The 16,625-nt window shown below is 51.8% G+C and overlaps 1 protein-coding gene across 1 annotated transcript in view; it reads right to left on the bottom strand.

Annotated features, from left to right (window-relative positions):
- The window catches only part of LOC123724060 (oxysterol-binding protein-related protein 10), a 94,019-nt gene extending 77,676 nt beyond the window's left edge, over nucleotides 1-16,343 (bottom strand). Inside the window, exon 1 of the mRNA XM_045717777.1 lies at nucleotides 15,796-16,343. Within this exon, the coding sequence (XP_045573733.1) occupies nucleotides 15,796-16,236 (441 nt within the window). The 5' untranslated portion in view covers nucleotides 16,237-16,343. The remainder of the gene's footprint in view (nucleotides 1-15,795) is intronic.
- Between the last annotated feature and the right edge of the window lie 282 nt (nucleotides 16,344-16,625).

Genomic DNA, 16,625 nt, shown 5'->3' with positions numbered 1-16,625 from the left:
TTCCCAGGGCCTGTCATCAGATGGCTCCAGATAGAAATTACCCAGAAGCACTGAAAGCATCAGTTTACCTTGCTCAAAATCCTGGTGTGCTGTTCTTCCTTACGGAAAAGGAATTTCCCCATGTACTATCCATGCTCAACCAATGAAAACATGCATTGCTGATGAGGAAGAAGTGAAATCCCCTGCTTAGGGTTGTACGTCTGTTATCCGCCTGGCTCTGTAATCTAATAAAAACGACATATACAAGTAGTAATATAGTAATCTAGGTCATGCTAGATTTCCCTCCATTAAAAAAGGTAGAGTTAGATTTTAGTGTTTGAGGCTCAGACCACCATCCATCCACATCCAGGTTTATCTCCAACACCCAGGAGAGGAGAGACGTCTATGAACCAGACACTGCACTTCCTGTTTTAAATACAGATCCACCTGTCTGTGGAGACAGAACTCAGCTAATTCCTGGGGAGAGCCACAGCTGTTTAAAGGCCAGAGCCATGCAGTCAGTCCTATCTCAGGAAGCAAAAGAAGAGTGTATTGACGGGACAATCTAAGTGACATAATAAGAAAATCTCCATCAAAATCCATCAGTTTAAACTAGAGATATCCGGGGGTTTTTATTGTTGCATGAGCTGTGTCTCAATCCCCCACCTCCGTCTACTGTACGCCGGCCTTCTGCATCTGTGGTGGAAGGTGTCCGAGCTACAGCGGTGTTTGTCAGACCATGAAACATCCTGAAAATCTGTCTTCTCACGGAAACGTCTGTAGCGTCCGAACGGTTTGGTCTATAAACTAATATGACCCCTCTATGGTAAGATGAGACTCTCACCAACTGTCACGTCCTGACCAATATAAGTTGTTATTTTCTGTGGTAGAGTGGTCAGGGCGTGACAGGGGGTGTTTTTGTGTTTCTTCTATGTTCTCTATTTCTATGTTTGAGTTTCTAGTTTATCTATTTCTATGTTGAGGTTTATTGGGTTGACCTTCAATTGGAGGCAGCTGTTCCTCGTTGCCTCTAATTGAAGGTCATATTTAGTAGGACCTTTTGTTGTTTTGTTCTAAGTGTCTTCATAATTAAAGTAAAGTATGAGCACTTCACACGCCGCGCCTTGGTCCCCTTTGTACGACCCGCGTTACACCATCACGATGATGTAACACATACACATGAACAGAAGTGTCGAGGTCATTTTGTGACAACAAATATAAGTGGTTGAATATGTGTCCCAAAAAAATAAAAAATATTTTCTGAGCTTTCTTATATCTCCTAGATATAGGACAGAAACTTCAAAACCTTATTCCTTATCATTTATTTTTGGACTGTCTTTTTGTTTTGCTGCCATTTATGAATGTGTTATTCAATGTGTTTCTAGTAGTAAAGACCAAGTATTATATAATAATAATAAATATACCTACAGGGGTCCTAAAATTCACATAGCTAAATGATCCAGGGTATGACCATCTTAAAAACAATTGAATATGTTATCTTGGACTTTAGAGGTTAATCCAGGGAGAGTTAATAGAGGCCCAGAATCAGAACCCTGATGAAGAGGAGGATGAAGAACTCTCAGCTCCAGGATATGGAAGCAAAATGTCAGGACACCTGTCACACCGCAGCAGATGTTCTAATACACTCAAGATATAACATCTATTTCTACAAAGAGAAGTTTATATAACTTCAACTGTCAAATTTTTTGACAGATGAGAAATGGAAGCTTTTCCTTAACCAGTTCCCAGCATCCTCTCCTCCCTCGAGTTCCCATCATCCTCTCCTCCCTCCCTCCAGTTCCCAGCATCCTCTCCTCCCTCGAGTTACAGCATCCTCTTCCTCTCTCCCTCCAGTTCCCAGCATCCTCTCCTCCCTCCCTCCAGTTCCCAGCATCCTCCCTCCCTCCAGTTCCCAGCATCCTCTCCTCCCTCCCTCCAGTTCCCAGCATCCTCTCCTTCCTCCCTCCAGTTCCCATTATCCTCCCTCCCTCCAGTTCCCAGCATCCTCTCCTCCCTCCCTCCAGTTCCCAGCATCCTCTCCTTCCTCCCTCCAGTTCCCAGCATCCTCCCCCTCCAGTTCCCAGCATCCTCTCCTCCCTCCCTCTAGTTCCCAGCATCCTCTCCTCCCTCCCTCCAGTTCCCAGCATCCTCTCCTCCCTCCCTCTAGTTCCCAGCATCCTCTCCTCCCTCCCTCCAGTTCCCAGCATCCTCTCCTCCCTCCCTCCAGTTCCCAGCATCCTCTCCTTCCTCCCTCCAGTTCCCAGCATCCTCTCCTCCCTCCCTCCAGTTCCCAGCATCCTCCCTCCCTCTAGTTCCCAGCATTCTCTCCTCCCTCCCTCCAGTTCCCAGCATCCTCTCCTCCCTCCCTCCAGTTCCCAGCATCCTCCCTCCCTCTAGTTCCCAGCATCCTCTCCTCCCTCCAGTTCCCAGCATCCTCTCCTCCCTCCCTCCATTCATAACTCTCCATATAAATCTTATCTCCAGTATCCAGAGGGGAGTGAAGACACACAAGGCTGCCGCCTGACAAAACCCCATAAACCCATCCACCCATCCACCTTTATCATAGAAATGACCCAACCCTGCTAAATGAGCGTAACATTTCCCTTGTTTTGATGTAATTTTAAACCAATGCGTACTCCCTCTGGCATGATCCGGTCTGATGAATGATTTGGTCCTGACACAGAGTAGAGACAGGACATTTGTGCTGAATATTCTCCACCTCGATGGCTGGCTGCTTTAACTCTGACAGACGCAGCAGAATAGAAAAGACAGCCTTTAGTCTCAGATCACTGTCGCTCTCTCTCTCTCTGGAGTACCTTCCCCCTCTCCATCTCTCTCTCTCTGGAGTACCTTCCCCCTCTCCATCTCTCTCTCTCTCTGGAGTACCTTCCCCCTCTCCATCTCTCTCTCTCTGGAGTACCTTCCCCCTCTCCATCTCTCTCTCTCTGGAGTACCTTCCCCCTCTGCATCTCTCTCTCTCTCTGGAGTACCTTCCCCCTCTCCATCTCTCTCTCTCTGAAGTACCTTCCCCCCTCTCCATCTCTCTCTCTCTCGGAGTACCTTCCCCCTCTCCATCTCTCTCTCTCTCTGGAGTACCTTCCCCCTCTCCATCTCTCTCTCTGGAGTACCTTCCCCCTCTCCATCTCTCTCTCTGGAGTACCTTCCCCCCTCTCCATCTCTCTCTCTGGAGTACCTTCCCCCCTCTCCATCTCTCTCTCTCTCTCTGGAGTACCTTCCCCCCTCTCCATCTCTCTCTCTCTCTGGAGTACCTTCCCCCCTCTCCATCTCTCTCTCTCGGAGTACCTTCCCCCTCTCCATCTCTCTCTCTGGAGTACCTTCCCCCTCTCCATCTCTCTCTCTCTCTCTGGAGTACCTTCCCCCTCTCCATCTCTCTCTCTGGAGTACCTTCCCCCTCTCCATCTCTCTCTCTCTCTGGAGTACCTTCCCCCTCTCCATCTCCATCTCTCTCTCTCTCTGGAGTACCTTCCCCCTCTCCATCTCTCTCTCTCTCTGGAGTACCTTCCCCCTCTCCATCTCTCTCTCTCTCTCTGGAGTACCTTCCCCCTCTCCATCTCTCTCTCTCTCTCTGGAGTACCTTCCCTTTCTCCATCTCTCTCTCTGGAGTACCTTCCCCCTCTCCATCTCTCTCTCTCTCTGGAGTACCTTCCCCCCTCTCCATCTCTCTCTCTCCGGAGTACCTTCCCCTTCTCCATCTCTCTCTCTCTCTCGGAGTACCTTCCCCCCTCTCCATCTCTCTCTCTGGAGTACCTTCCCCCTCTCCATCTCTCTCTCTCTCTCTCTGGAGTACCTTCCCCCTCTCCATCTCTCTCTCTCTCTCTGGAGTACCTTCCCCCTCTCCATCTCTCTCTCTCTCGGAGTACCTTCCCCCTCCCCATCTCTCTCTCTGGAGTACCTTCCCCCTCTCCATCTCTCTCTCTCTCTCTGGAGTACCTTCCCCCTCTCCATCTCTCTCTCTGGAGTACCTTCCCCCTCTCCATCTCTCTCTCTGGAGTACCTTCCCCCTCTCCATCTCTCTCTCTCTCTCTCCTGGAGTACCTTCCCCCCTCTCCATCTCTCTCTCTCTCTCTCTCTGGAGTACCTTCCCCCTCTCCATCACTCTCTCTCTCTCTGGAGTACCTTCCCCCCTCTCCATCTCTCTCTCTCTCTGGAGTACCTTCCCCCTCTCCATCACTCTCTCTCTCTGGAGTACCTTCCCCCTCCATTCTCTCTCTCTGGAGTACCTTCCCCCTCTCCATCTCTCTCTCTCTCTGGAGTACCTTCCCCCCTCTCCATCTCTCTCTCTCTCTGGAGTACCTTCCCCCCTCTCCATCTCTCTCTCTCTGGAGTACCTTCCCCCTCTCCATCTCTCTCTCTCTCTGGAGTACCTTCCCCCTCTCCATCTCTCTCTCTCTCTCTCTGGAGTACCTTCCCCCTCTCCATCCTCTCTCTCTCTCTGGAGTACCTTCCCCCTCTCCATCTCTCTCTCTCTCTGGAGTACCTTCCCCCTCTCCATCACTCTCTCTCTCTCTGGAGTACCTTCCCCCCTCTCCATCTCTCTCTCTCTCTGGAGTACCGTCCCCCTCTCCATCTCTCTCTCTCTCTGGAGTACCTTCCCCCTCTCCATCTCTCTCTCTCTGGAGTACCTTCCCCCTCTCCATCTCTCTCTCTCTCTCTGGAGTACCTTCCCCCTCTCCATCTCTCTCTCTCTGGAGTACCTTCCCCCTCTCCATCTCTCTCTCTCTCTCTGGAGTACCTTCCCCCTCTCCATCTCTCTCTCTCTGGAGTACCTTCCCCCTCTCCATCTCTCCATCTCTCTCTCTGGAGTACCTTCCCCCTCTCCATCTCTCTCTCTCTGGAGTACCTTCCCCCCTCTCCATCTCTCTCTCTCTCTCTGGAGTACCTGCCCCCCTCTCCATCTCTCTCTCTCTCTGGAGTACCTTCCCCCTCTCCATCTCTCTCTCTCTGGAGTACCTTCCCCCTCTCCATCTCTCTCTCTCTCTCTCTGGAGTACCTTCCCCCTCTCCATCTCTCTCTCTCTCTCTGGAGTACCTTCCCCCCTCTCCATCTCTCTCTCTCTGGAGTACCTTCCCCCTCTCCATCTCTCTCTCTCTGGAGTACCTTCCCCCCTCTCCATCTCTCTCTCTCTCTCTTCTGGAGTACCTTCCCCCTCCCCATCTCTCTCTCTCTCTCTCTGGAGTACCTTCCCCCTCTCCATCTCTCTCTCTCTCTCTCTCTGGAGTACCTTCCCCCTCTCCATCTCTCTCTCTCTCTCTCTGGAGTACCTTCCCCCTCCCCATCTCTCTCTCTCTCTCTCTGGAGTACCTTCCCCCTCTCCATCTCTCTCTCTCTCTCTCTGGAGTACCTTCCCCCTCCCCATCTCTCTCTCTCTGGAGTACCTTCCCCCTCCCCATCTCTCTCTCTCTGGAGTACCTTCCCCCTCTCCATCTCTCTCTCTCTGGAGTACCCTCCCCCTCTCCATCTCTCTCTCTCTCTGGAGTACCTTCCCCCTCTCTCTCTCTCTCTCTCTCTCTCTCTGGAGTACCTTCCCCCTCCATCTCTTTCTCTCTCTCTCTCTGGAGTACCTTCCCCCCTCTCTCTCTCTCGCTCTCTCTCTCTCTGGAGTACCCTCCCCCTCTCCATCTCTCTCTCTCTCTGGAGTACCTTCCCCCTCTCTCTCTCTCTCTGGAGTACCTTCCCCCTCCATCTCTTTTTCTCTCTCTCGCTCTCTCTCTCTGGAGTACCTTCCCCCCCTCTCTCTCTCTCTCTGGAGTACCTTCCCCCTCCATCTCTTTCTCTCTCTCTCTCTCTCTCTCTGGAGTACCTTCCCCCTCTCCATCTCTCTCTCTGGAGTACCTTCCCCCTCTCCATCTCTCTCTCTGGAGTACCTTCCCCCTCTCCATCTCTCTCTCTCTCTCTGGAGTACCTTCCCCCTCTCCATCTCTCTCTCTCTGGAGTACCTTCCCCCTCTCCATCTCTCTCTCTCTGAGTACCTTCCCCCTCTCCATCTCTCTCTCTCCGGAGTACCTTCCCCCTCTCCATCTCTCTCTCTCTCTGGAGTACCTTCCCCCTCTCCATCTCTCTCTCTCTCTCTCTGGAGTACCTTCCCCCTCTCCATCTCTCTCTCTCCTGGAGTACCTTCCCCCTCTCCATCTCTCTCTCTCTCTCTCTGGAGTACCTTCCCCCTCTCCATCTCTCTCTCTCTCTGGAGTACCTTCCCCCTCTCCATCTCTCTCTCACTCTCTCTCTGGAGTACCTTCCCCCTCTCCATCTCTCTCTCTCTCTCTGGAGTACCTTCCCCCTCTCCATCTCTCTCTCTCTCTCTCTCTTGGAGTACCTTCCCCCTCTCCATCTCTCTCTCTCTCTCTCTCTGGAGTACCTTCCCCCTCTCCATCTCTCTCTCTGGAGTACCTTCCCCCTCTCCATCTCTCTCTCTCTTTTCCAGAGTCCCTTCCTCTCTTTCTATCTCTCTTTCTCAATCTAAATTGTTCTCCTTCTCCCTGTCTCTCAATCTCCATCTCACTTTCTCTCCCTTGCTCTATCTCTCACTGTCTTCCTCACTGTCTTCCCCTCCCTCTCTCTCCCTATCTCTCTCTCTCTCTCTCCTCCTCTCTCTCTCTCTCTCTCTCTCTCTCTCTCTCTCTCTCTCTCTCATACTCAGGAGGGGGACAGGAGGAGGAGGAGGGGGAAGAGGGGGAGAAGGGGGAGAGAAGGAGGGGGGAGGAGGGGGAGGAAGGGGAGAGGAGGGGGGGAGGAGGAGGAGGAAGAGGGGGAGAGGAGAGGAGGTGGGGGGGGCAGGAGGAGGAGGGGAGGTGGACAGGAGGAGGGGGACGAGGGGGAGGGGATGAGGGGGAGGAGGAGGAGGAGGGGGACGACTTGGGGAGAGGAGGAGGAGTGGGAAAGGGGGAGGAGAAGGAGAGAGATGTCTACTCTGTCGTGTCACCATGGGGATGGCGATGTAGTACACATAGACTGGTGAGGTAGTACACATGGAATCAGCATGACTAATGGAATCAGGATGTTGACTTTGTAACAAAGTGAAAGAGACGCTATAGCAACGCTGTAACGACGCTATAGCAACGCTGTAACGACGCTATAGCAGCGCTGTAACAACGCTATAGCAACGCTGTAACGACGCTATAGCAACGCTGTAATGACGCTATAGCAACGCTGTAACGACGCTATAGCAACGCTGTAATAATGCTGAAGCAGAGCTATAGCAATGTCCACGCTACATACTGAGAACACAAATACATCTGCTGAGAAAACACCTTCATGTGCTGACTGACTGTCTGTCTGTTTGACTGTCTGACTGACTGTCTGTCTGTTTGACTGTCTGACTGACTGTCTGTCTGTCTGGATGTCTGTCTGTTTGACTGTCTGTCTGGATGTCTGTCTGGATGTCTGTCTGACTGCTGGGATGTCAGAGAGAGACAGGTTGGATCAGGCAGGGTGCTGGGATGTCAGAGAGACAGGTTGGACCAGGCAGGGGGCTGGGAAGTCAGAGAGAGACAGGTTGAACCAGGCAGGGTGCTGGGATGTCAGAGAGACAGGTTGAACCAGGCAGGGTGCTGGGAAGTCAGAGAGACAGGTTGAACCAGGCAGGGTGCTGGGAAGTCAGAGAGACAGGTTGAACCAGGCAGGGTGCTGGGAAGTCAGAGAGAGACAGGTTGAACCAGGCAGGGTGCTGGGATGTCAGAGAGACAGGTTGAACCAGGCAGGGTGCTGGGATGTCAGAGAGACAGGTTGGACCAGCCGTGACATGATCGTAGCCTAGCCTCATCTCCTATGAGATCTCCAGTCATAAAGGAAGCAGCCTTCCCAGAGCACCACTACCTACCTACAGCCCTACCAGAGCAGTACTACCTACCTACAGCCCTACCAGAGCAGTACTACCTACCTACAGCCCTACCAGAGCAGTACTACCTACCTACCTACCTACAGCCCTACCAGAGCAGTACTACCTACCTACCTACAGCCCTACCAGAGCAGTACTACCTACCTACAGTCCTACCAGAGCAGTACTCTCTACCGACAGCCCTACCAGAGCAGTACTACCTACCTACAGCTTACCAGAGCAGTACTACCTACCTACAGTCCTACCAGAGCAGTACTACCTACCTACAGCTCTACCAGAGCAGTACTACCTACCTACAGCCCTACCAGAGCAGTACTACCTACCTACAGTCCTACCAGAGCAGTACTACCTACCTACAGCCCTACCAGAGCAGTACTACCTACCTACAGTCCTACCAGAGCAGTACTACCTACCTACCGCTCTACCAGAGCAGTACTACCTACCTACCTACCTACCCCCAGGCGTACCAGAGCAGTACTACTTACCTACTACAGCCCTACGTGAGCAGAACTACCTACTTACAGCCCTACCAGAGCAGTACTACCGACCTACCTACAGTCCTAACAGAGAAGTATTACCTACCTACAGCCCTACCAGAGCAGTACTACCTACCTACTTACAGCCCTACCAGAGCAGTACAACCTACCTACCTACAGCCCTACCAGAGCAGTACTACCTTCCTATCTACAGACCTACCAGAGCAGTACTACCTACCTACTTACAGCCCTACCAGAGCAGTACAACCTACCTACCTACAGCCCTACCAGAGCAGTACTACCTACCTACTTACAGCCCTACCAGAGCAGTACTACCTACCTACTTACAGCCCTACCAGAGCAGTACTACCTTCCTATCTACAGACCTACCAGAGCAGTACTACCTACCTACCTACAGCCCTACCAGAGCAGTACAACCTACCTACTTACAGCCCTACCAGAGCAGTACTACCTACCTACCTACAGCCCTACCAGAGCAGTACTACCTATCTACAGTCCTACCAGAGCAGTACAACCTACCTACCTACAGCCCTACCAAAGCACCACTACATACCTACAGCCCTACCAGAGCAGAACTGCCTACCTACAGCCCTACCAGAGCAGTACTACCTACCTACCTACAGCCCTACCAGAGCAGTACTACTTATCTACAGCCCTACCAGAGCAGAAATGACTACCTACCTACCTACAGTCCTACCAGAGCAGTACAACCTATCTACAGCACTACCAGAGCAGTACTACCTACCTACAGTCCTACCAGAGCAGTACTACCTATCTACAGCTATACCAGAGCAGTACTACCTACCTACCTACAGCCCTACCAGAGCACCACTACCTACCTACAGCCCAACCAGAGCAATACTACCTACCTACCTACAGTCCTACCAGAGCAGTACTACCTATCTACAGCTATACCAGAGCAGTACTACCTACCTACCTACAGCCCTACCAGAGCACCACTACCTACCTACAGTCCTACCAGAGCAGTACTACCTACCTACAGCCCTACCAGAGCAGTAGTACCTACCGAGAGTCATACCAGAGCAGTACTACCTACCTACAGCTCTACCAGAGCAGTACTACCTACCTACAGCCCTACCAGAGCAGTACTACCTACCTACAGTCCTACCAGAGCAGTACTACCTACCTACAGCCCTACCAGAGCAGTACTACCTACCTACAGTCCTACCAGAGCAGTACTACCTACCTACCGCTCTACCAGAGCAGTACTACCTACCTACCTACCTACCCCCAGGCGTACCAGAGCAGTACTACTTACCTACTACAGCCCTACGTGAGCAGAACTACCTACTTACAGCCCTACCAGAGCAGTACTACCGACCTACCTACAGTCCTAACAGAGAAGTATTACCTACCTACAGCCCTACCAGAGCAGTACTACCTACCTACTTACAGCCCTACCAGAGCAGTACAACCTACCTACCTACAGCCCTACCAGAGCAGTACTACCTTCCTATCTACAGACCTACCAGAGCAGTACTACCTACCTACCTACAGCCCTACCAGAGCACCACTACCTACCTACAGTCCTACCAGAGCAGTACTACCTACATACAGCCCTACCAGAGCAGTAGTACCTACCGAGAGTCATACCAGAGCAGTACTACCTACCTACAGTCCTACCAGAGCAGTACTACCTACCTACAGCCCTACCAGAGCAATACTACCTACCTACAGTCCTACCAGAGCAGTACTACCTACCTACAGACCTACCAGAGCAGTACTACCTACCTACAGTCCAACCAGAGCAGTACTACCTACCTACAGCCCTACCAGAGCAGTACTACCTACCTACAGTCCTACCAGAGCAGTACTACCTACCTACAGCCCTACCAGAGCAGTACTACCTACCTACAGTCCAACCAGAGCAGTACTACCTACCTACAGCCCTACCAGAGCAGTACCTACCTACCTACAGCCCTACCAGAGCAGTACAAACTATCTACAGCTTTACCAGAGCACTATCTACAGACGTACAGCCCTACCAGAGCAGTACTACCAACCTAAAGCTTTACCAGAGCAGTACCACCTACCTACCTACAGTCCTACCAGAGCAGTATTACCTGCCTACAGTCCTACCAGAGCAGTACTACCTACCTACAGCTCTACCAGAGCAGTAATACCTAGCTACAGCCCTACCAGAGCAGTACTACCTACCTACAGCCCTACCAGAACAGTACTACCTACCTACCTACAGTCCTACCAGAGCAGTACTACCTACCCACAGACCTACCAGAGGAGTCCTACCTACCTACAGTCCTACCAGAGCAGTAATACCTACCTACCTACAGTCCTACCAGAGCAGTACTACCCCCTACCTACCTACCTGCCTACCTACCTGCCTACCCACCTACCTGCCCACCTGCCTGCCTACCTACCACAGCCCTACCAGAGCAGTACTACCTACCTACAGCCCTACCAGAGCAGTAATACCTACCTACAGTCCCTACCAGAGCAGTACTACCTACCTACAGTCCTACCAGAGCAGTAATACCTACCTACAGCCCTACCAGAGCACCACTACCTACCCACAGCCCTACCAGAGTAGTAATACCTACCTACAGTCCTACCAGAGCAGTACTACCTACCTACAGCCCTACCAGAGCAGTACTACCTACCTACAGCCCTACCAGAGCAGTACTACCTACCTACAGCCCTAACAGAGCAGTACTGCCTACCTACAGCTCTACCAGAGCAGTACTACCTACCTACAGCTCTACCAGAGCAGTACTACCTACCTACAGTCCAACCAGAGCAGTACTACCTACCTACAGCCCTACCAGAGCACTACCTACCTACCTACAGCCCTATCAGAGCAGTACAACCTATCTACAGCTTTACCAGAGCACAATCTACAGACCCACAGCCCTACCAGAGCAGTACTACCTATCTACAGTCCTACCAGAGCAGTACTACCTAGCTACCTACAGTCCTACCAGAGCAGTACTACCTCTATCTACAGCTATACCAGAGCAGTACTACCTACCTACCTACAGCCCTACCAGAGCACCACTACCTACCTACAGTCCTACCAGAGCAGTACTACCTACCTACAGCCCTACCAGAGCAGTAGTACCTACCGAGAGTCATACCAGAGCAGTACTACCTACCTACAGTCCTACCAGAGCAGTACTACCTACCTACAGCCCTACCAGAGCAGTACTACCTACCTACAGTCCTACCAGAGCAGTACTACCTACCTACAGACCTACCAGAGCAGTACTACCTACCTACAGTCCAACCAGAGCAGTACTACCTACCTACAGCCCTACCAGAGCAGTACTACCTACCTACAGTCCTACCAGAGCAGTACTACCTACCTACAGCCCTACCAGAGCAGTACTACCTACCTACAGTCCAACCAGAGCAGTACTACCTACCTACAGCCCTACCAGAGCAGTACCTACCTACCTACAGCCCTGCCAGAGCAGTACAAACTATCTACAGCTTTACCAGAGCACTATCTACAGACGTACAGCCCTACCAGAGCAGTACTACCAACCTAAAGCTTTACCAGAGCAGTACCACCTACCTACCTACAGTCCTACCAGAGCAGTATTACCTGCCTACAGTCCTACCAGAGCAGTACTACCTACCTACAGCTCTACCAGAGCAGTAATACCTAGCTACAGCCCTACCAGAGCAGTACTACCTACCTACAGCCCTACCAGAACAGTACTACCTACCTACCTACAGTCCTACCAGAGCAGTACTACCTACCTACAGACCTACCAGAGCAGTCCTACCTACCTACAGTCCTACCAGAGCAGTAATACCTACCTACCTACAGTCCTACCAGAGCAGTACTACCTACCTACCTACCTACCTACCTACCTACCTACCTACCTACCTACCTACAGCCCTACCAGAGCAGTACTACCTACCTACAGCCCTACCAGAGCAGTAATACCTACCTACAGTCCTACCAGAGCAGTACTACCTACCTACAGTCCTACCAGAGCAGTACTACCTACCTACAGCCCTACCAGAGCACCACTACCTACCTACAGCCCTACCAGAGTAGTAATACCTACCTACAGTCCTACCAGAGCAGTACTACCTACCTACAGCCCTACCAGAGCAGTACTACCTACCTACAGCCCTAACAGAGCAGTACTACCTACCTACAGCTCTACCAGAGCAGTACTACCTACCTACAGCTCTACCAGAGCAGTACTACCTACCTACAGTCCAACCAGAGCAGTACTACCTACCTACAGCCCTACCAGAGCACTACCTACCTACCTACAGCCCTATCAGAGCAGTACAACCTATCTACAGCTTTACCAGAGCACAATCTACAGACCCACAGCCCTACCAGAGCAGTACTACCTATCTACAGTCCTACCAGAGCAGTACTACCTAGCTACCTACAGTCCTACCAGAGCAGTACTACCTAGCTACCTACAGTCCTACCAGAGCAGTACTACCTACCTACAGCTCTCACCAGAGCAGTAATACCTACCTACAGTAATACCAGAGCAGTACTACCTACCTACCTACCTACAGCCCTACCAGAGCAGTACTACCTACCTACCTACAGTCCTACCAGAGCAGTACTACCTACCTACAGCCCTACCAGAGCAGTCCTACCTACCTACAGTCCTACCAGAGCAGTACTACCTACCTACCTACAGCCCTACCAGAGCAGTACTACCTACCTACAGTCCTACCAGAGCAGTACAACCTACCTACAGTCCTACCAGAGCAGTACTACCTACCTACAGCCCTACCAGAGCAGTACTACCTACCTATAGTCCTACCAGAGCACCACTACCTACCTACAGCCCTACCAGAGTAGTAATACCTACCTATAGTCCTACCAGAGCAGTACTACCTACCTACAGTCCTACCAGAGCAGTACTACCTACCTACTTACAGCCCTACCAGAGCAGTACAACCTACCTACCTACAGCCCTACCAGAGCAGTACTACCTTCCTATCTACAGACCTACCAGAGCAGTACTACCTACCTACCTACAGCCCTACCAGAGCAGTACTACCTACCTACCTACAGCCCTACCAGAGCAGTACTACCTACCTACTTACAGCCCTACCAGAGCAGTACTACCTACCTACTTACAGCCCTACCAGAGCAGTACTACCTTCCTATCTACAGACCTACCAGAGCAGTACTACCTGCCTACCTACAGCCCTACCAGAGCAGTACAACCTACCTACTTACAGCCCTACCAGAGCAGTACTACCTATCTACCTACAGCCCTACCAGAGCAGTACTACCTACCTACCTACAGCTCTACCAGAGCAGTACTACCTATCTACCTACAGCCCTACCAGAGCAGTACTACCTATCTACAGTCCTACCAGAGCAGTACAACCTACCTACCTACAGCCCTACCAAAGCACCACTACATACCTACAGCCCTACCAGAGCAGAACTGCCTACCTACAGCCCTACCAGAGCAGTACTACCTACCTACCTACAGCCCTACCAGAGCAGTACTACTTATCTACAGCCCTACCAGAGCAGAAATGACTACCTACCTACCTACAGTCCTACCAGAGCAGTACAACCTATCTACAGCACTACCAGAGCAGTACTACCTACCTACAGTCCTACCAGAGCAGTACTACCTATCTACAGCTATACCAGAGCAGTACTACCTACCTACCTACAGCCCTACCAGAGCACCACTACCTACCTACAGCCCAACCAGAGCAGTACTACCTACCTACCTACAGTCCTACCAGAGCAGTACTACCTATCTACAGCTATACCAGAGCAGTACTACCTACCTACCTACAGCCCCTACCAGAGCACCACTACCTACCTACAGTCCTACCAGAGCAGTACTACCTACCTACAGCCCTACCAGAGCAGTAGTACCTACCGAGAGTCATACCAGAGCAGTACTACCTACCTACAGTCCTACCAGAGCAGTACTACCTACCTACAGCCCTACCAGAGCAGTACTACCTACCTACAGTCCTACCAGAGCAGTACTACCTACCTACAGACCTACCAGAGCAGTACTACCTATCTACAGTCCAACCAGAGCAGTACTACCTACCTACAGCCCTACCAGAGCAGTACTACCTACCTACAGTCCTACCAGAGCAGTACTACCTACCTACAGTCCTACCAGAGCAGTACTACCTACCTACAGCCCTACCAGAGCAGTACCTACCTACCTACAGCCCTACCAGAGCAGTACAACCTATCTACAGCTTTACCAGAGCACTATCTACAGACGTACAGCCCTACCAGAGCAGTACTACCAACCTAAAGCTTTACCAGAGCAGTACCACCTACCTACCTACAGTCCTACCAGAGCAGTATTACCTGCCTACAGTCCTACCAGAGCAGTACTACCTACCTACAGCTCTACCAGAGCAGTAATACCTAGCTACAGCCCTACCAGAGCAGTACTACCTACCTACAGCCCTACCAGAGCAGTATTACCTACCTACAGTCCTACCAGAGCAGTACTACCTACCTACAGTCCTACCAGAGCAGTACTACCTACCTACAGCCCTACCAGAGCACCACTACCTACCTACAGCCCTACCAGAGTAGTAATACCTACCTACAGTCCTACCAGAGCAGTACTACCTACCTACAGCCCTACCAGAGCAGTACTACCTACCTACAGCCCTACCAGAGCAGTACTACCTACCTACAGCCCTAACAGAGCAGTACTACCTACCTACAGCTCTACCAGAGCAGTACTACCTACCTACAGCCCTACCAGAGCAGTACTACCTACCTACAGTCCAACCAGAGCAGTACTACCTACCTACAGCCCTACCAGAGCACTACCTACCTACCTACAGCCCTACCAGAGCAGTACAACCTATCTACAGCTTTACCAGAGCACAATCTACAGACCCACAGCCCTACCAGAGCAGTACTACCTATCTACAGTCCTACCAGAGCAGTACTACCTAGCTACCTACAGTCCTACCAGAGCAGTACTACCTAGCTACCTACAGTCCTACCAGAGCAGTACTACCTACCTACAGCTCTACCAGAGCAGTAATACCTACCTACAGTAATACCAGAGCAGTACTACCTACCTACCTACCTACTTCCCTACCAGAGCAGTACTACCTACCTACCTACAGTCCTACCAGAGCAGTACTACCTACCTACAGCCCTACCAGAGCAGTCCTACCTACCTACAGTCCTACCAGAGCAGTACTACCTACCTACCTACAGCCCTACCAGAGCAGTACTACCTACCTACAGTCCTACCAGAGCAGTACAACCTACCTACAGTCCTACCAGAGCAGTACTACCTACCTACAGCCCTACCAGAGCAGTACTACCTACCTATAGTCCTACCAGAGCACCACTACCTACCTACAGCCCTACCAGAGTAGTAATACCTACCTATAGTCCTACCAGAGCAGTACTACCTACCTACAGTCCTACCAGAGCAGTACTACCTACCTACAGTCCTACCAGAGCAGCAGCCCTACCTCTTTGACCTGGCTCAGCCTCCCTGGAGCAGGGTGGTAGTTCTGGTTGTTCTGGGTCCTGGCCCGGCGGGCCGCAGCAGGGGATCTGTGATGGGTGATGGTGACGACCCCTCCAACCCCAGGGTAGAGAGGCTTTCTCTGGGTACCAGGTGAGGAGGAGGTGTTGGAGATGAAGGAGGAGGCGACGGGCGGGGCAGGGTGGTGGTGGCTGAGTGGAGGAGGGAGCAGGGAGAAGCTGCGTGTCCGGCCCTGGGTGGAGGAGGAGGTGGTGAAGGAGGTGGAGGAAGAGGAGGTAGCCTGAAAGAGACTGCAGCAGCAGCAGCAGTCAGAGGAGCCAGAGCAGTCGGGTAGAGGAGGCCCACACTGCTGCTTCTTCCTGGCTGTACCTCCTATTCCTGCTCCGCTAACACCCCCATGCTCTGATGTCACACACAAGGACATCTTCTACCTGCCTGGGTCTGCCTCCCTCTGCCTGGTCGGGCTGACAGGACAGGACCTGCCAGCCAGCCACACAGCCGGGGGAGGAGGGAGAGGAGGGAGGAGGGAGAGAGGGAGGTATAGAAGGGGGGGGGATGGCCAGTGAAGACAGGGAGGAGAGAGATAGAGAGGAGGTACTGTATAGAGTGAGAGAGGGTGGAGTTTAATGGAGGGAGCCAGTGAGAGGTGGATGCGAGGGGACGGAGAAAGAGGTGGAGGAGTAGGAGGTGGAGGAGGAAGGGAGGGAGAGAGGAGCATGCTGCTAAGCGAGATCAGAACATCCTGCTCAGATAGCATAGCAGTCAGGATATAAAGAAAAGACAGAGAGAGAGAGAGAGAGAGAGAGAGAGAGA

This window comes from Salmo salar, chromosome ssa05 (assembly GCF_905237065.1).
Source record: "Salmo salar chromosome ssa05, Ssal_v3.1, whole genome shotgun sequence".
Lineage (NCBI taxonomy): Eukaryota > Metazoa > Chordata > Actinopteri > Salmoniformes > Salmonidae > Salmo > Salmo salar.
This window is presented reverse-complemented; position numbering and strand designations above follow the sequence as displayed.